General features: G+C 42.6%; 1 protein-coding gene across 1 annotated transcript in view; it reads right to left on the reverse strand.

Moving 5' to 3' along the window:
* Nucleotides 1-2,401: 2,401 nt before the first annotated feature.
* CFAP46 (cilia and flagella associated protein 46) overlaps nucleotides 2,402-19,720 on the reverse strand; it is a 94,432-nt gene continuing 77,113 nt past the window's right edge. Inside the window, exons 50-59 of the mRNA XM_075258482.1 lie at nucleotides 18,954-19,118; nucleotides 16,599-16,678; nucleotides 16,033-16,093; nucleotides 15,099-15,134; nucleotides 14,684-14,786; nucleotides 13,221-13,333; nucleotides 4,443-4,524; nucleotides 4,126-4,262; nucleotides 3,449-3,529; nucleotides 2,402-2,833 (exon numbers count right to left, since the gene is read on the reverse strand). Of these exons, the coding sequence (XP_075114583.1) occupies nucleotides 2,706-2,833; nucleotides 3,449-3,529; nucleotides 4,126-4,262; nucleotides 4,443-4,524; nucleotides 13,221-13,333; nucleotides 14,684-14,786; nucleotides 15,099-15,134; nucleotides 16,033-16,093; nucleotides 16,599-16,678; nucleotides 18,954-19,118 (986 nt within the window). The 3' untranslated portion in view covers nucleotides 2,402-2,705. The remainder of the gene's footprint in view (nucleotides 2,834-3,448; nucleotides 3,530-4,125; nucleotides 4,263-4,442; nucleotides 4,525-13,220; nucleotides 13,334-14,683; nucleotides 14,787-15,098; nucleotides 15,135-16,032; nucleotides 16,094-16,598; nucleotides 16,679-18,953; nucleotides 19,119-19,720) is intronic.

Here is a 19,720-nt window from a genome sequence, read left to right on the forward strand (position 1 = left end):
ACCAGGGTCCATCTCTGCTATATCATATTACTGGTCTCCTATGATAATTTTTGTGATGCAGACATCCTATGTATTACAGCTCAGATATATTTTCATCTTACCTTATAAATGTTCAACTCTAAGTGAGGGCAACTTCAGTCTGTCCATGTATGGCATGGTTGGTTGGCCATGAAATTAATGGTAGGGTAAGTAACTGATCACCAGAGGTTCCAGGAGCCAGATGGATGACAATATGCTGACTGTTCAGATGAATTGTCTTCATGGAAGCTTTAAGTAGTTATTCAAGAGGAAAAAAATTAAGGTGTTTTAGCATGGCTTCTAAATGGCTGAGGCCAAGTGTTGCAAGAATGTGTTTTTTGTTGTTGTAGATTTGCGGTTTTTTGAGCCAAAGCAAGGAGCGGATTTATGAGAAGGGAGAAGTATAAGAACTTCCATTATATTTTACATTCCTTTAGAAGCCACTCCAGACTTTGGATCAAAAAACAAAACAAAAAAACGCAACTTCTCCAGAACACATGGTCTCATCCTAAATGTGGTATATATTGGTACCGTAATGTTATCTATAGCTATTTTAGGCTCCGTTTACACGGGAGACCGGATTGGTGGCTTTTGGTCCAGAGAGTGACATGGGAAGCCGTATCACAATAGGGCCAAAATGTGCCTGTCACGACTGTTGCGGCTTCCCCCTCTGGAGTAGGCTCAAATGAATGGGCGTAGTCCGGAGGTTGCTGCCGCAAGGCGGACGCCGGGGCTGAATCAGCAGCAGAGTCCTCCTGAAGAAAGGGCAGCTCGCTTCTTTTTTCCGTGCAACATGCCGCTCACGGAAAAAAAGTAAGCTGGCGGTCTACATAGACCTCCATTGTGAGGGGACGGATTATGACGTGGATTCAGCGCCATAATCTGCCCCCTCTTGCCCCGTGTGAATGAGCCCTACTGGTCACTGGAACGCTACTGGTCACAGCATCCAGGGGGTTAATCCGGTGGAGTCATAGTATCTTCTGACACGAGGCTAATCCAGGGCCTTGGGTGAGTGCCGGAGGTAATGCCACAGACACCGTTCTTGTGCCTGTGGCGTTATGGCGCTGAGTGTTACCTATACGCTTAGCGCTATGTACCAATATGGCACAGAGAGGAAAGGGGTTAAAACCATCTGCTGGTGTGTTTTTGGAGCCTGCATTTGCTCTTTTTGACAGAGACAAAGTCAGATTTCCAGCAATTTTTGCTCCATCCAAAAAATAAGTATACATGACGGACAGCAACGAATCCGGTGGGGAAAAAAAAAAGAGGACACTTTGACAGATACCCGTTGACGGATGTCAAAAAAATGATTATATTATGTGGTGTAACCCTTCTGGTGTCCATTTTTTATTTTATTTTTAAAATAATTTTCCACAGATTCACTACAGGCACAGATATGAGCATAATGTAACTTCTTATCCTAAATGTATGATGAGACAAATCTTCTGAAGATCTTTCTTTGACTTTTCTGTTCTTTTAGAACCATAAAAGAGCCACAAAAGTAATGTCTTCACACAATGTCAAATCTACAGCATTACCTTAAGGGAGATTGTATGTAAAACACTACAGGAGATCTTACCTTTGACTTATTTATCAGTAGACAATCTTCCCCGAGCCCCGTCCATGGGCATGGATAGGCTTACCATGTGTCTACTACAGACAGCGGAGCTTCGTAAGCCACATCCTTTCTATTAGGCATTATGGAAGGGGTAGATACTGTACATATTGAAGACCTTGTCTATTATAATACCAACCCATGCTTGGTTTAGTAATATGCTAAAGATCCTTTTGATCGTAAAAATCCTAAAATCTTTGACCAAAGGCGTAGAAAGGGTTAAAAAATAAAATAAGCCTCACTCACCTATTCCCCAATTCTGCAGTTCTAAATCTTACCGATTCTCTGCTTCCTGTTCCTGTCTCAACACACAGGAAATGCCTGCTCAGCCAATCGCGGTAAGCTGCCTCAAGGTGGGGACCTAGTAGGTGCTGGAATTGGGGTGACGTAAGTAAAGCTTTTATTATTTTTGATAGCTCTTTCTGCCCTTTTTCTCAAAAATGTTACCTTGTTGGAGAATCCCTCTTATGCTTTCCTAAGATCAGGAGATGAAATTTTAAGATAAATTTGGAACATGTAGGAAGGTTCAGGCACCATCACCTTCTGGCTGGTGAGGGTTTAGTAGAAAACAAAACAAAAAAGCTTGCTGTAGGGAAAGGGTTAATCTGATTGTCTTATGAAATGATGACTGTAAAATGTTTTGTAATTATGATATCATTTATTAACATGTTTTTCTTTTCCGTGACCCCCCCCCCCCCCCCAATTGTCCCCGCGGTACACGTGTTGTGCAATTTGTGGTCAATGTTCTCACAGATAAAAAGCCGCAGATACTTGGCGGCTGAACACAGCGTCCCGATTTCAATTAATATCCCATACATGGTGGTAAAGTACTAAAAACAATTTATATTTCGAGCTGAAATGAATCCTTTTAACATGCCCAATTTGGTACGCCGTTATAAATAAAAGACAACGTGTTGAGTGAATATTGGGTTATTGCGTTACAATTATAGTAATTCAGAGCAGGCCAGGGATCGGTCTATGTAATTATCACTGAGATTGTTCTCATGTACAAAAGTGATGTCCGCACAACCAATGTAGTCACCAAAGTACGATTGTATTGTTAGAAGACACCTCACATCACAACCATATTGGGTAGGCCATACAGAACATAGCGATATGGGGAGGGGTCTTCAAGAAGAAGCTTGGAGTCACGGGGGCCCTGCTCAGCTTCCTCGTGTGTGGCCAGAGAATGGTCGTCTTCTACAAGAAAGTAAAAAAAAAAAAATATGACATAGGGTTCACAAACTAAAGAATTTTTGGGAAAGAAAACAGAAAAAACCCCAATTTGGCCTCATTTGTAGAAAGAAAAACTGTTTTGGGTTGACACCAGCGTCGGGGGCTCTGTCTGCTTAAAATTTCTGGATGAAACTGTCCTGCGCCCATGACTTTTCTTTAATACGGATACCTGACAGTCCCTGTTATATTCAATGGGGTCTGTCTTTGCCCGCTATTTTAGTGGTCCGTGGTCTTATGGATTAGAACAGGGATCAGCAACTTTCGGCACTCCAGCTACTGTGAATCTACAACTCCCAGCATGCTCCATTCACATCAATGGGAGTTCCAAGAACAGCAGAGCAAGTATACATGCTGGGAGTTGTAGTTTTACAACACTTGGAGAGCCAAAGGTCGCCTGGATTAGAACAAGACACCCTGATGCAGACTGGACCGTTTTCCCTGGTTCCCAGGACACAAAAAGAGGGGGGGGGGGGGGGGGTATAAGACACATCCCACAATTTTGTAAGCCTGTGTAGGAAATGAACCCCTACCATGACCAATTACAGATGTATACTCTTGTGCTGCAGCCTGTATACTTACCTCTGACTTTATCAGAGTCGCTCCCCAGTTTTCGCTGGCTCTGTACTGTCTGCCCTGTTGTCTTGCCAAGAGCTAACAGATCTGACAAAGTAAATGGATAAGTATGGAACATAATAAATAATATCAAATATCCAACAATGATAGAAAGATTTAAAGGGTTTCTATTATTCTATTCTTAAAATAGGGAATCAATCTCAGATTATTGGGGGCCTGACAACTAGGAAGAACACCCAATGCTCAGGTGTTTTATAGTGCACACTCTTAGATTTTGTATTGGCTTTGCAAACTATTCAGTCAGCTGATCAGTGGGGGTACTGAAGTTGGACCTCTACTCTCATATCAGTGGGTGGGATCCAGAAGACCTCTTTGGACTAAGGCCTCACATAGCAGGTCCACGGCAGGTGCCATCCCATAATGGACTAGCTTCTAGAAAAAAAGTAGCTGAAATAGTCTTTGCATTGCAAAAGTTCAAAACCACGCTAAACCTACAGCAACACATTGACTCGCTGCGGGTTCACACAACAGTTTGAGCTGTAGGTTTTTTCAGTAGTGTGTAGATGGGGTTTGTAGATGCCAGCAGCTAACTGGCCATGACTATGCCACATGTGGCCATAAAGTTATGGTTAATCTAGAGTTGACATGTATGACAGTATGTGACTTTCCACACAATCACTTACCTTCTGTAAGCAGGTCCAGTCTTCTGGCATTCTGCTCTAGAGGTGTGTGCCATTGGTTCAGCATCACAGAGCGGACGCCCGCCATACTCAGCATCAGGGCGGTTTCCACAGGCCTTTCCAACAACAGGTGAGATTCACTGAACACAGAAAATACTTATTATTCTCTATAATGTAAAGGATTTGTCTCAGGATACAATAAGACATGAAGAAGCGTCTGAAACCGGTCATGGACACTGCGCCATAACGGGAAATGGCTCTCGCCAATCTCAATAAATGTAGAATTAATATTGACTTAATAGTTATAAATCCATTATTACCTTTTTTGCACATCAATTGTGGATTGTCTTGAAAAACTCTGACTTGTTCTCATTTGATCCAGAAGAATCATCAGTTGACAATCTAGAAAAGACAATCCACATTTACATATTCAATAAAGAACGTGCCACAAGAAAAAAAAAAGGCATCGGAAAGACTTCCCACCGCTGTCTTTTCGGCTGTGGCTCGCTATGGGGGGCCTTAACTTTAGATATTCAAAATCAATGGGTTATCTGTACAAAGTAGGGAAGGACAGGTACCAAAAATCAAGAGATGTCCTATGAGACTGCTCCCCCTGGACAAGGCAGGAGGTTCTGAACAAAGGAACCCCTTTATTATCTCTCAATTTCATTATAGGACACTTATCTAGTAAATTGGACCACCCCTATAATATATACAATATGTAATACCGTATTTCGTGCACACTGTGGATAGTAAATGATCATTGGAGAACATTTGCCGTAACAGTAATATTCCACCATTGCCATTGTGACGGAACGTCCAGTACAGGTTAATGGATCTCCAGCCTCTTATTTCTGTGGATAATACTTCCCTTTAATTCTGATAGGGTCTCTAAGGACTGGTTATATTGATACTAGACAGGGCCATAGGACCAGTTACAGTATATACTATATATAGAAGGTACAACACAAGATGACTTGTATTACCAATGGAATCATCCAAACTGCTGAGACATTATAATAAACAACATATCTAAAAATGGGAAGTAAAGTATTCCGTATAGAGCGAGTACACATGGGCTTGCCTAAAGCTAGAGGATTATCTATGATTTATATTGTTGTGGAAGAAATGATACGAGACGTGTCTAAATCACAGAGCTCTCACTGATCAGACCTCGGAGTCGCGTCTATCCCTTTAACATCAGTCTGCTATGTTTTTTTTGTATCAGATCAAAGACAACCGGACAACAGAAGATCCATTTTCTTTCTTCACGTTGAACCCTTATGTAAATGGACGGCCTTTTATTGGCATCCATTTTTAGCGGATGGCTAAAGCATGATGGGAATGCAGATTAAATTAGATTGTTAGGTATTGGGCAGCACGGTGGCTTAGTGGTTAGCACTGCAGTCTTGCAGCGCTGGAGTCCTGGGTTCAAATCCTGCCAAGGACATCATCTGCAAGGAGTTTGTATGTTCTCCCCGTGTTTGTGTGGGTTTCCTCCGAATACCCCGCTTTCCTCCCACACTTCAAAGACATACTGATAGGGAATATAGATTGTGAGCCCTATATGGGACAGTGACTGTCAATGTCTGTAAAGCGCTGCGGAATATGATGGCGCTATAAAAATAAGTGTAATAAAATAATACGTGTATTTTCTTATTGATACAAGTCTCGACTTATCCTCACCCCACATAGGGTAGTCCTCATCAGAGATATACAAAGTGATGCTACAATCAGGCTGTGAATTCGGCGCCAGGACCAATTTTGGGTGGAGTTGGGCCAATTCTAGAAGAGCCGCTGCCTCTATTGATATTAAGTGACAGTAAAGCACTTGTTATGCTGCTACATTCAAGTGGTCAAATAATCCATTCATAGTGGAGCCCCGGATGGCGGTATTACTGACAGCTCCTCTATGATTCTTGTTTCTTTAACCAATGTTATCCCTGTGTGGTATCCCAGAGGATGCAGGTAATAGTAGGATCTTATGATAAGCGGCCGCCTAGAGCGTTTAGCCTGGGGACACAGGATGTCACAGGTCAGGTCATTTTTTATGTGATTTAGTGTTATTTCGTCCTTTTTTTTCCCCTTTTGTCTCCCCCTTAGTATTTTTCAGGTATGGTACTTACCGACGTGAATCACCCCTCGGAGTTTGCTGCAGTTGGATCAGCTGGAGTCCGGACAGTATTCACCTATGGCAACGCTGAAAAGTGGCGGGAAAACTGAATTTAAGAGTCAGATTGTCGCCGGGGTCAAACTGTTTCTCAAGAGCTATTAAACCTTCATCCCAAACTATAATGAACAGTTCCTGTTCGTTGCAATGTTTTTTCGAGGGACTTGGTCACCCAGCTTATCCCGGGTGGACTTGGTTATGATGTGGTCAATACTGATAATTAATTACTGTGGATTATTTATTAATTGGTTCTTCATTGATTGGTTATATGAAATGTATATATTGACGTTACCCTTAATAAACATTGCGGCCTTGTTTTACCACAGACAAGTTGTCAGTCTTTATTTATTTAGGGTTATTGGATAATTATAGTTATTAGGGCGGTTGGGTCTGTGACACCATGGGGGTACGAGTCACTGATAGCTGAGCTATTGGGATGGTCACAGGAGTCAGGGATCTACTTCCTGAGTCCTCCACTTCTATATGCAATAGACTCTCATTAATCCTCCATGATCCTGTTGATCGGCTCCCAGATTCTCTTTTTAGCCCTGAGGTCAGACATGCCTGGTTTATGTTGTAGTGGATCTTTTGGGGTCAGAGGTTCTTCTTTGAAGTTAAAATATCCTATATGAGTGCACTCATGCAGATGTGTTGAGGAGTTGGTTCACTGGATAAGTGCTCTGCTTCTAGCTGGAGAACTCCTCAGGTTGCAGGTTCAATCCCTTGACTGTATAGAACACTCTGAGAATTTTCCTTTAAAGACGCTGCACCCCTCCCCCTCTAGGTTCTCAGGAGTCAGGGATCTTCTTGTTGAGTCCTCTGGTGGTCTTGGACTTACTTACGTCTTCATGTGTTCCTCCAGTTCTATATACAGTAGATCCCTCCTTAATCCTCTATGGGGTCCTGGTGATCATCTCCTCCGCTGCCACCATTTCATATAGATATTTTTCTTGGGTCAGACGTTGTGTAAGTTTATAACATCATATATGAGGACCGTCCTGTGTATGTTGTGTTGTGATGATGGCTCACTGGATATGTGATCTGGCTGTGTTTGAAGAGCTCCTCAGGTCGCAGGTTCAATCCCAAGGGTGTTGGCTCCAGGTTCAATGGCAAATGTAGGCTCCAGGTTTGATCTTGGACAGGTCCCTGCATGTTCAACTCACATGCAGGTCATTAATATAATAGGGAGGACCTTTACCTCCCTGACCTGCTGCTCTGGGACTGAACCAGGGTCTGTAGCTGCTGCACCAATGCCTTTACCTTCTGCTCCACCTCAGCACATGAAAGCTTATCCTTTTATCTGTATTATAACATACAAACGGAGTTCAGACTTAGCAGGTAAGTGTTACAATGTACCAGGAGGGCCTCTTTCCTCTGCTGTTACCTTCTTCTCGTAGCTACCAGATCAGCCATGGATGGGTCATGTCTTCTTAGGTCAGAGGTTACATAGAGTTTATGACATCATATCCCAGGATACTTGGTTTTTGATTGATTTGGGGAGTTGGCTCAGTTGGTTAGGTGCTTGTGTTATATTTATAGGACTCCTGAGGTTGCAGGTTCGATCCCTGTGCTGTGTATTATTAGTGCTGTATAGAACATTCTAAAACTCTCTTTTCCTTTAAAGGCGCTGCACTCCCCTCTGGGTCCTCGGGAGTCGGGGATCTACTTCCTGAGTTCTCCACTTCTATATACAATAGGCCCTCATTAATCCTCCATGGGGTTGTTCCCGGTGATTGGCTCCCAGATTCTTCTTTTGGCCCTGAGGTCAGACATGCCTGGGTTACATTGTATTGAATGTTTTGGGGACCATAGAATCCTACTTGTGTGTAAATGAGAGGTTGGCTCAGTGGTTAGGTTCTTGTGTTATATTTATAGGACTCCTGAGGTTGCAGGTTCGATCCCTGTGTTGTGTATTATTAGTGCTGTATAGAACATTCTAAAACTCTCTTTTCCTTTAAAGGCGCTACACTTCCCTCTGGGTCCTCAGGGGTCGGGGACCTACCTCCTGAGTTCTCCACTTCTACATACAATAGGCCCTTATTAATCCTCCATGGGGTTGATCCCGGTGATTGATTGGCTCCCAGATTCTTCTTTTGGCCCTGAGGTCAGACATGCCTGGGTTACATTGTATTGAATGTTTTGGGGACCATAGAATCCTATCTGTGTGTAGATGAGGAGTTGGCTCACTTGATAAGTGCTCTGGTTGTTACTAGAGAACTCCTGAGGTTGCAGGTTCAAACCCTAGTGTTGGCTCCAGGTTAATGGCCTTGAAGGGGGTCTCTGCATGGTCAGCCAGTGTGCAGGGGGGCTCTGGAGAGGTTGGTGTGTTTGAGGAAATGGTTGAATCTATTTGGGGGTACTTTCCAGAAATTGGTTAAGTGCCTTAAAATTTCCCTCTCTGGACTGCAAGACCCCCTGTATGTCCACTGGTCTGATCCTGGCCCTTGATGTTCTTTGGTATGATCCTCCTTCTTGTGATGACATTTATCTTCTGTATCAGCCTCCTGCAGCTTGGGGGGATTGAACCAGGGTCTGTCTGTAGTTTCTCTGTCACCAGCATCCATCCAGCTTCTCCATTACCAGCTCTGAGGCCTTTACCTTCTGCTCCACTGCAGGACATGAAAGCTTACCCTGCTATGTGTATTATAACATACAAAAGGGGGTTCAGAGGATTCTGTGCACCACCAAACTTAGCAGGTAAGCGTCTTCCTTGCAGCCAAAAATGACTTATAAAAGGAAGTCATAGATTATGTTCCCAACCTACAGGGTTAGTCAGTCAGCCTCACCTGAAATGGCTGATAACAGGAAGTAATAGCTCATGTTCCCCCACCTACAAGATTAGGTTTAGAGTTAGACAGTCAACCGCCCACTGGCCTGAAATGGCTGATAACAGGGAGCAATAGATTGTATTCACCCAGAGATGATAGACATTTCTGGTTTCCTACATCTATCACAGTTTAGATTTTCCTTCTGAATTATTACATACACACTATAGGGGTCACCCATAAACTCTTCACTCTCTGTTAAGGTACCACCCTCCTTAGCGGACAACAAATCACAGCAGTCATTATTATAATGATAAGGCTGCCCTTTATCTTCAGTCCCCAAGCCATATCAGCCTCCTGCAGCTCTGGGGATTGAACCAGGATCCTATCTGTAGCTTCTCCATCACCAGCTCCAAGACCTTTACTTACTGCTCCGCCACAAGACATGAAAACTAATCCTGCTATCTGTATTATAAGGGGTTAGACAGTCAACCACCCCTGACCTGTGATGGCTGATAACAGGGAGCAATAGATTGTAGATAGGCATTTCTGGTTTCCTACATTCATCACAGTTCAGACTTTCCTTCTGGATTATTAGATACACACTATAGGGGTCACCCAAAAACCCTTCACCCTCCGTTAATAGTAATAGGTTAGGTACCACCTCCTTGGTGGACAACAAATACCAGCAGGTCATTAACATTATGATAGGGATGCCTTTTACCCTCAGTCCCTGACCTGCTGCCCCAGGGATAGAACCAGGATCCCTCTGTCCCTGCCCCAGAGACTTTACCTTCTGCACCACCTCAGGATGTGAAACCTCACCCTGTTATCTGTATTATAACATCCAACTGACCAGAGCAGCTAAGCCTTACACTACCTCACTGTACTATAATGGCTGATAACAGAGAGCAAAACATTGTAGCATCATACACTGTATTCACAGTCAACCTCAAACTTTCCTCTCTCTGAAATGCAACTCCCTCCTGTATGTCCACTGATCTGCTCCACCATAGACTCTGGTATGATCCACCCCCTCGGTTGTCTCTCTTCACACTTATGGTTTATTCTCAGCCGTCTGGGGATTGAACCAGCAGCTTAACTGGGATGTCTTTGTAGCCTCTGCCCCCTGCTCCACTTCAGGACACGATGTACTGCCCCATTACCAGCAATATAAAGCTAATAAGCAGAGTCTCTGCTCATCATTGAGGTGACGCATCATCTCCAGGACCAATGACGTAGTCATGAGGGAGGGGCTATAAAACAAATCTGCATTGACCCCGCATTAGCCCAGCTGTATGAGCGCTGCGTCAGTCCTGTCAGTGTGACACTTCTTATACAGAGCAGCAGAGCCGACAGCCGCCTCAGTACAGGAGCAGAGGGGAAGGGTGCAGGACAGTGTGAATACAGATTTACCTTATAGCCCCTCCCTCCTGACTACCTGTCATATATGATTACTATCCTCTGCCCACGACTTCGTCTACGTGTTGTGTGTACACAATAGACTCAGGGTTATCTGTGTGTTTACACAGAGAGATAACAGATCTAGCTTTATCAGAAGCTGAGATAAGTTGCTGGCATCCAAATCAATTCAGCCGTTTTTGCATGAAAGAGTAACAAACATCCAAACACACAAACTTTCACTTTTGTAATATTAGTAGTTTCTGGGTGCTGGGGAAGGGGAGGGGGTGTTTTGGTTGTCTGTCTGCCCCTTCCCTGAGCTTGAGGACTGAGTTTTTTTTTTCCCCACTTGGAATTCAGCCTGGCTGAATATAGGGAATCTGCAGTGCTCCTATTAACCCCTTCCCGACAGAACAGGAGCACTGCAGATCCCCTATATTCAGTAGACCGGGCACTGTCAGACACAGGGATACCTAATGTGTTTGTGTTTCACAGTCATTTTCTACTTTTATATGTATTCTAGGGAAAGGAGGGATTTAGAACTTTTATTAACTTTATTTTTTTAAAGCTTTTTTTTTTTTTACTATTTTATGCGAGATTCCATTCATTACTATTGCGGCTGGTCATAGACCCCCCCCCCCTCCCAAAAAAATAAAAAAAATTAAATATATATATATTTTTTCGCTTCACTCGAGTATAAGCTAATGGGGGCTTTTTCAGCACAAAAACTGTGCTAAAAAATTTGGCTTATACTCGAGTATATGAGGTATATATATAAAAAAATATATAACATAATATATATATTTTGACTGTAAGCGGCCATTTTCTTGTAGTGCGGGCATGCGCAGTCGGCTCTGCCCAGGCCCGATGCCTGGCAGAGTGAGTTCAGAGCCGGAAGACGCTGCGGGGACGCTGCACGGAGAAGATTTCTCGGAGAATCCAGCCCGACTCTCACTCATGGACTTTGTAAGTTCAATTTGATCGAATGTTGCCTACCCCTGAAACAAGCATTTTTCCCCCATAGACTATAATAGGGTTCGATATTCGATTCGAGTAGTCGAATATTGAGGGGCTACTCGAAACGAATATCGAGTATTTAACTACTCGCTCATCTCTAATCACCAGTGACCAATTATCATCATTATGTAATAGCCCAATATTACCATCAGAGAGAAAATATCACAATACAGTTACTTAATAATGTCACCCTAATGTGACTAATTAATACCATCATATACCATCAGTGAAAACTTCATACCATCCAATAGGTGAATAATATCACCATACTGTAACCGAATAATACCGACAGAGAGTGACCCAATAATACTGCCATACAGTACTCACTCACCACCATAAAACCCTATACAGAGACTGAATAATAACAACACAGTGACCAAATATTGTCACTGTAACCGAATAATACCACCATACTATTACCGAATACCATCATACTGTAACCGAGTAATACCACCATGCTGAGACTGAACACCACCACCATACTGTGACCAAATAATACCACCACACTGTAACCGAATAATACCACACAGTAACCGAACAATATCAAAATACAGAGACTGAATAATACCACCATAGAGTGATCAAATAATACCACCATACTGAGACCAAATAATATCACCATAATGTATCTGGATAAAACTACCATACAGTAACCGAATAATACCACCATACTGTAACCGAATAATACCAAAGTACAGAGAGTGAATAATACCACCAGATGGTAATCGAATATCATCCCCATATAGTGCCCAAATAATGCCTCCACACAGTTACTGAATACCACCATACAGTGACTGAATAATACTACCATACAATGACAAGATAAAATACCCACATACAGCCTGCAAATACCACCATACAGTGACCAGATAAAGTACCGCCCTCCTCCAGGATAAGAAGCCTGTGACTAGCAATCTATAAGAAGCCGCACAAAAGAGACAGACAATCTCAGCACGGCTACACATGGTGTGCACCTTATTTGTGTTACTTGTTGGACCAGTTGTCAGGGTTTTTTTGCGGCTGACAATGCCTCTATCATCTGTGACAACCATAATATCTAATTCTGCAAAATATTGATCTATGAAATGCAATAACTCAGAAGTGAAGATTTGCTTAGAGACAGACAGTCCCATGGTTCATATCAAAACAGAAAGGTCTCTACAGTACGCTTTACTTCGGAAAATGAACGTTCCCAAGCTTTTTATCAATAACCAATTGTCTCGGTCTGTCACTTCTCATACCTGGTGTAAAGAAAAACAAACAAACAAAAAAAAACACCATGCTTTTTTGCATTACATCACATTTTATACATTGTTCTTGAGTTTTGTATAAACTTTTAAATAGGGGCCACTATGGGGCATAATACTGTGTGCAGGGGCCACTATGGGGATAATACTGTGTGCAGGTGCCACTATGGGGTATAATACTGTGTGCAGGGGCCACTATGGGACATAATACTGTGTGCAGGGACCACTGAGGTATAATACTGCGTGCAGGGGCCACTATGGGGCATAATACTGTGTGCAGGGGCCACTGTGGGGCACGATACTGTGTGCAGGGGCCACTATGGGGCATAATAGTGCGCGCAGGAATGCGGGTAGGGAAGGGGGGGTAGTTGGTCAGTCGGGGTCTTCGATGTCGGTCGGGGGAGCCTCATGTCAGAAGTTCGTCACTTGGCCCTGCCATTCCTAGTTACGCCACTGACTGGACTGATAGAAGTTTATAATACTTCTATATATCCTCACCTGTAAAATCCATAGCCAGAAATTTGTCCATCAGTATGTGCGCTGTAAGCCGCTCTGTCCCATAGAAGATAAAGGCACTGCAGCTTGTCATAAGGGTTTCCCACTCTGCATGGCTGAAAGACAAAGTGAAGTTAATTCCTTTAAAGAGGACCTTTCATGGTTTGGGGCACAGGCAGTTCTATATACTGCTGGAAAGCCAATAGTGCGCTGAATTCAGCACAGTGTCGGTTTTCCTGATCTGTGCCCCGGTGAAGAGCTATTGGTCCCGGTACTGTAGCTCTTTACAGTCAGGAGGACGTTCCTGACAGTCAGTCAGGTACGTCCTTCTCCACAGCAGCGCCTATCGCGCTGTATAGTGTAATCGGGGAGGAACGCCCCCTCCCTCTGCTCACAGTGCTCGTCCATAGAAGAGTATTATCAGGAGGGGAGGGGACGTTCCTCTCCACTCACACTGTACAGCACTATTGCCGCTACTGTGCAGAGGGATGTTTCTGACAGACTGTTAGAAACGCCCTTCTGACGATGAAGAGCTACGGTACTGGGACCGCTAGCTCTTCACCGGGGGCACAGATCGTGAAAGCCGACAGTGCGCTGAATTCAGTGTACTGTTGGCTTTCCAGCAGTATATAGAATTGCCTGTGCCCCAAACCATGAAGGGTCCTCTTTAATAGGTGGCAGTCTGTGCATCGTAAATGTATCACGCTTGCCTTCTGGTGAGCTTTACTGAGAAGATTTATGTGATATACACACAGCCTTCCACTGTCAAGAAGGAGAAAATGAACGACTTATCGAAAAAAAAATAGCAGATAGTCAAGAAGGGATTATGGGACATAGGATATGGCAGAAAGCAAGGTACTAAGAGAGGAATGACGAGAAACTTGGGGGCACAGACATATTGTGATCAAGTCTTCATGGTAAGGGAAATCTACATGTGACAAATGTATGGATGGGAAGTAGGCTGACAGTCACGAGGAGAGGTTGCACATGAGACCCTAAGCTGAGCTTTTGCACCAGGGTCCTTAAGTCTTGTCAAGGTTCTGGTAATATGGTACCCTATGGCAGCACATAAAATATACCACCATACAGCATCCAAGCACACAGCCCTAAAACAGGCTTCTTGGCTATAATCTAAAACAAGCAACGCCACTGATGGACATCCTGCCCGATATCTTACTCCACCAGTGGTGCCAACCTTAATACCTTCTGCAATGCAAGCAAAAAAAAAAAAAAAACCCAAACACCTGAACTTTTTGGAAAATAATATAAAAGTTTTCGCCAAGACTTGTAAAACTTCAATGAACACCCCCATGTCTTACAATATAGCCCGAGGTGCGAAGTATTGACTGCACAGATATCAATAAAACAGTAGCCTAAAAAACAATTAGAAGACAACAATGCGCCACATTGACTTGCTTGTATTGACACTAAAAAGCCAATTGTGGTCTCCGCAGCAGAGAGCCAACCTGGGCACATGTGAGCCGCCTGTAATTCCTTCCCAATTAGCAGCAAATTGCTGGCTGTATTTTACAAGGACTTCATTCATTCTATAGACCGGGCTCAGCGATTCTGAAAAGACACAAAATGAATAGAAAATTGAGTTTCTGAGCTCTGGGATGGCGGCCTTTTCAGAATGTAGGATATAGCGCGTCTAAAGTAGAATAAGCGTCTGCAATAAATAAGCAGGGATCATAGGTCTTTATGTATTTACCTACATCAGGTGTTAATAAATCCATAAAGAAATCAATGCCGAAAAATGTATAATTTACTATGCAGACGACCGGGGAGAAGCATCGACTGTATAGCTACAATTAGAGAACGAGAATGTGACTATATAAATATAATAATAATATAATATGATGTACAGTGTAACAGTCTTACCCGCTTCTCTTAGGTCATTGTAGGGATCCACAATATCTGACATAGAAAGGTAAGGGGGCAATAAAGAACTAAAATCTTATAATACAGGCTTAAAGGAGGCTGGCAGGTGAAAATTAAAGGGGTTTTCTGGGACTTACATCATGATGGTCTACTCTTACTATAGGTCATAACTATGAGATCTTTGGGGGTCTGACACCTCAGCTGCTGCAGCCTCTTACCTGTACCAATGAGGTCACATAGTATAGAGAATAGGGCTGAGATGCAATACCAAGCACAGCAAATGTCATTCAAATGCTGATCTGTGGTGGTCCTAGATTATGGACCCCTACCGATCAGATATTAATAGCCTCATCAATTAAAATCCCTGAACTGGGCTAGCAAGTAGTAGTAAAAGTAGTGAAGCTCTCCCCTGCTCTCCCCTACTCCAATGCTGGAGTATTAACCATTGGTCTCTACTTCCTGTTCCCACTCCTCACACAGGAAGTGGCCACACAACCAATCACAGCAGAGGTGACCCGCCTAAGCCAATGAATGGCTGAGTAGCCTCTCCTATGTGTCGAGATGGACTAGGAAGAATAGACTGGTGAGAAATACAGGCAGAGAAGGAAGGGAAGTGACAAAGGCATCTGTAACCCATTCTGAGACGTTTGGATAAAAATCCCCTTAACCAGTCATTTTTCTCATAGGCATCGAGGAAGATCATGGGACCTTGGTCTCAATCCCTTTACTGCTAAGTGGCACAAACTTCATCCTGTGCAGAGGAACCTTTTTTTTGGGTTGGGGAAGGCAATGGGGGGCATGAACAAGGGTGTGGAGGTAGCCCTTCTGACCTAGCACCACACTAAGGTCCCATTTTGGTCTTTGGTATGAGACCCCCCCTCTATTCTATATATATCACTGGGCATGTCTAAGCAAAGCACTTTGTAAAGGATACATTTAAAGCGATGGGTATCCACTGGTATACAGTTCGCTGGAAGAACGCGATTAATGGGCGCCTAAAGAAAATATAAAGCAAATGTACAGGGGGATCAAAATAATAGAATTTTCACGTAAATTTGGCACAGATTATAACAATATTACAAAAAATAAAAAATCATGTGCGCTGGAGTGAGTGGAGCTGCACCTATTGAAGGGTACAAAGAGTTGGATTAGGTGGAGGTGGGGAGAGGTCCTCTCAGTATTGGGGCATATACTGTAACAATAGGATGTCTTGTGATTTTTGGCAATTATAATGTTTCCGAGCATGCTTAAGCCTATAATCTGACATTGATGATCAAAAGTTGTGGCTATATACTGGTATATACTATAATCAGAATGTATTAATAGATAGGAGGCCACAGGTCTATGAACATCTTAAGCTCTTTGGAGACCATGAAAGTTCAGGCAGAGCAGTAGACATGTTCAGGAACAAAGGCGGCAGATTCTCCATCAATCCCTTTGCTGTCACTTGTCAGCCCATCCACAACGCCGTTCACATTGATAGGAAAGAGGTTCACTCACAGTTTTTATGTTCTTTTTCTGTTCCCCTCTCTGCTTGGGTTCTTTGGCACTCTTCACATCTCTCTTTCCTTCTGAACCTTCTATGAGATGATCAACACAGAATAAGTCAGAAAATAACGCATCAAGTATAGTTATTAATTGTTAATATCTGTAGATCTGGCATACAAAGCCTACGCCAGCGAGTAAAAGGATTGATCAGACGCTGCTGTGCTTTCCTGAAAGACTTAAAACCTTCACATGTATCTGTCCATGCTGGTTCCAATCAATACATTTAATGAAAAACTAACTTACCCACCATTAAAGATTTATATGTGCGGACACGGGTTCCTTATTAGAAGCAGAAAGAGTCCAGGTGAACATGTAGGGGAAGCACTGCCTGTAATAACTGGTCTTAAAGGGGTTGATTAATATATAGAACGGGGCATGCAACCCTCTTACTGATCCCCAAAGCCATTCTGATGCAGATGTTATTCAGGTCTCTGCTTGGTGTCCAAGACACATAGAAGGTTCTTAGATATGCCTGCTCAGTCGGCCATTGACGGAAGTGGGTCAGATCTGCGGCCAGTGATTGGCTGAGCGTGCAACGTCAGGCACTTCCTGTATGTCTATAGATGGCAGGAAATGGAGAGCAGGAGGGACATGGGTAGTGTCTGAACCGGAGCGGCAGGTGAATACTGACAGAAGACTTATTAGTCATCGAAAAAACCTTTAAAATGCTCTTTGCAGTTCCCATAAAGAAGAATGGACGCAGCAGAAACAGCATAGCAAAGCCAAGCTACTCCTCTTCCATAGACTGTGTTGGCGCAGAAATGTCCTTCACGGTTTCCTCCATATTTGGGTAAGCCCTGTGGCCTCTTCACTGCTGGGTGCATTCTATATTGGCTATGCCGGGTATGATACAGAGCTCTGTCTCATTCATTAGAATAGCACAGAGGTGCGGTACCATACAGCGGATATACAATGTACTGCACAATTGATCGATCAGGTTGAAATTCTACCTATACGACATTGATGGCTGAGCCTAAAACTAGTGTTAGGAAAAAGAAAAAAAAGAGAGCAAGAAGGAAGCAAAAAGGGCCAAAACAGATAAAAAAAATAATAAATTAAACTTCTTTTATTGTACTATTAAAACATAATGTAAAATAGGAGAGTAGGCAGTGTATAGAAGTATTGATCCCCACTATCCAGTGAAGAGTAATGGTGCATGGATATAGCAAATATAATAAGAAGGGATATAAAGCCTAATTCTCAATTCTTTATTGAGCTTATATATACCACTAATAACATATATAGACTATGCTGCTAAATATAGTATGGCAGATCAATAGTATAGTATGGCTACTATATAACAAATATTGTGGCAGTGTCTAGATTTGTTATTAGTGGTATATATCAGGTATATAATGCATTGAGAATTGGCAGCATAGCGCTGGGCTCCCTTCTCATTATATTTGTGATAATACATGAAGCGTTTATCCATACACCATTACTCTTCACTGGATAATAAGGCATTATGTTTAATGGCACAATCACTAAGCTGGGTGCTGAAATCTTGCGCATGCGCAGTACTTGTAACTACTTTGAGTCGCAGCGAGAGTACTGCGCATGTTCAGCACATTCCTGCACAACCCGAACTAACCGCGTGTACTGCTCAAGTGCAAGGTTTCAGTGCTCAGCGCCGTGAAGAATGGCTGTATGGGTTTTCTTCCTGTGGCAGACACTTGTCATATAGATCACTACGAAGACTTACAAGATGGCTCTTCAGCAGTAATTCAACATAATAACATAAAAGCCTTCTGTCCTGCCGATAAATACAGGTACACAAACTACAAGTCATCTTAAAAGACAAATGGGACAACAGTGACCCAGATTTACTGATAGAGAATGTAAAGGCAGACAGGCAGTAGGAAAACGCTCCAGATTTATCACAGTACCTGAGGCTGGATGATGGATAGGACTTATCTCTAGACTGTCTAGTCTAAGGTTATAACATTTTTAGTTGGGTTACTTAGAGCAAGAATTTTATGCAAAAATTTTGGGGCCATTTGGGCACATTTTAGTGCATTTAGGCCATGGCCCCTTTTCTCCGAGAAGCCACGCCCACATATCTAGCAAGTCATAACCGTATTAAATCTGGGCTACCATCTAGAAAAGGTTCTAAAGCTAAGGTAATAGTAAGGGTAAAATGTGCCGTATTTATCACATTAACAGTACTATGTTATCTATGAGATGTCTTCTACTTTCCTTCCAGGAATACGATGTCAGCAATATCCGTATAATAGCCACTTTGCATAATAAAGTGGTCACTATACAGTATATACTTCCATTGTATACAGCCATGTCAGCCTTGGTTACCTGTGTGATCTCTATGAATCCTGTTATATAGTAATTGTAGTGAAAAGTCTCTTGACACAGAATTTATAGCGTCGTCCTTGAAAACGCCGAGAGCCTCTAATGGTAACTGCAGAAGTGATTTATCTGCCAGCAAAATAATACAATCTCCTACGTCCACTGACGCACCTAGAAAAAGTGAAAGGAACAGATTACGGAATGAAAATCAGACGTTCAGCAAGTTCTTCAGACAGATGGCAGAATACTGAATCATGCTACAATCCCTAGATAATAACTAGTGTGTAGATGTCTATTAAAGGGGCTGCCTGGGCAAAAATGTTATATTTTAACCCCTTCCCGCCGATGGCACTTTTTGACTTCCTGACCAAGCTCGATTTTTCAAAACTGACATGTGTCACTTTATGTGGCAATAACTTTGGAATGCTTTAACTTACCAAAGTGATTTTAAGACTGTTTTTTCGTAACACATTATACTTCATGTTAGTGGTAAATTTTGGTTGATATGTTTTGTGTTTAATTATAAAAAAAATTGGAAATTTGGTGGAAATTTTGAAAAATATGCATTTTATAAAGTTTGAAATGATGTACATTACATACAGATAGTCAGACCGCCAAAATTATATCATAAATCTCATGTCCCAGATCTCTGCTTTATGTCGGCATCAAACTTTAGTCGCCCTTTTAATTTTTACGGACATTATAAGATTTACAAGTTAAACAACAATATTCAAAATTTTCAAGAAATTTCCAAAACCCATTTTTTAAAGGGC

Source organism: Leptodactylus fuscus, chromosome 10 (assembly GCF_031893055.1).
Source record: "Leptodactylus fuscus isolate aLepFus1 chromosome 10, aLepFus1.hap2, whole genome shotgun sequence".
In the NCBI taxonomy this organism is placed as follows: domain Eukaryota; kingdom Metazoa; phylum Chordata; class Amphibia; order Anura; family Leptodactylidae; genus Leptodactylus; species Leptodactylus fuscus.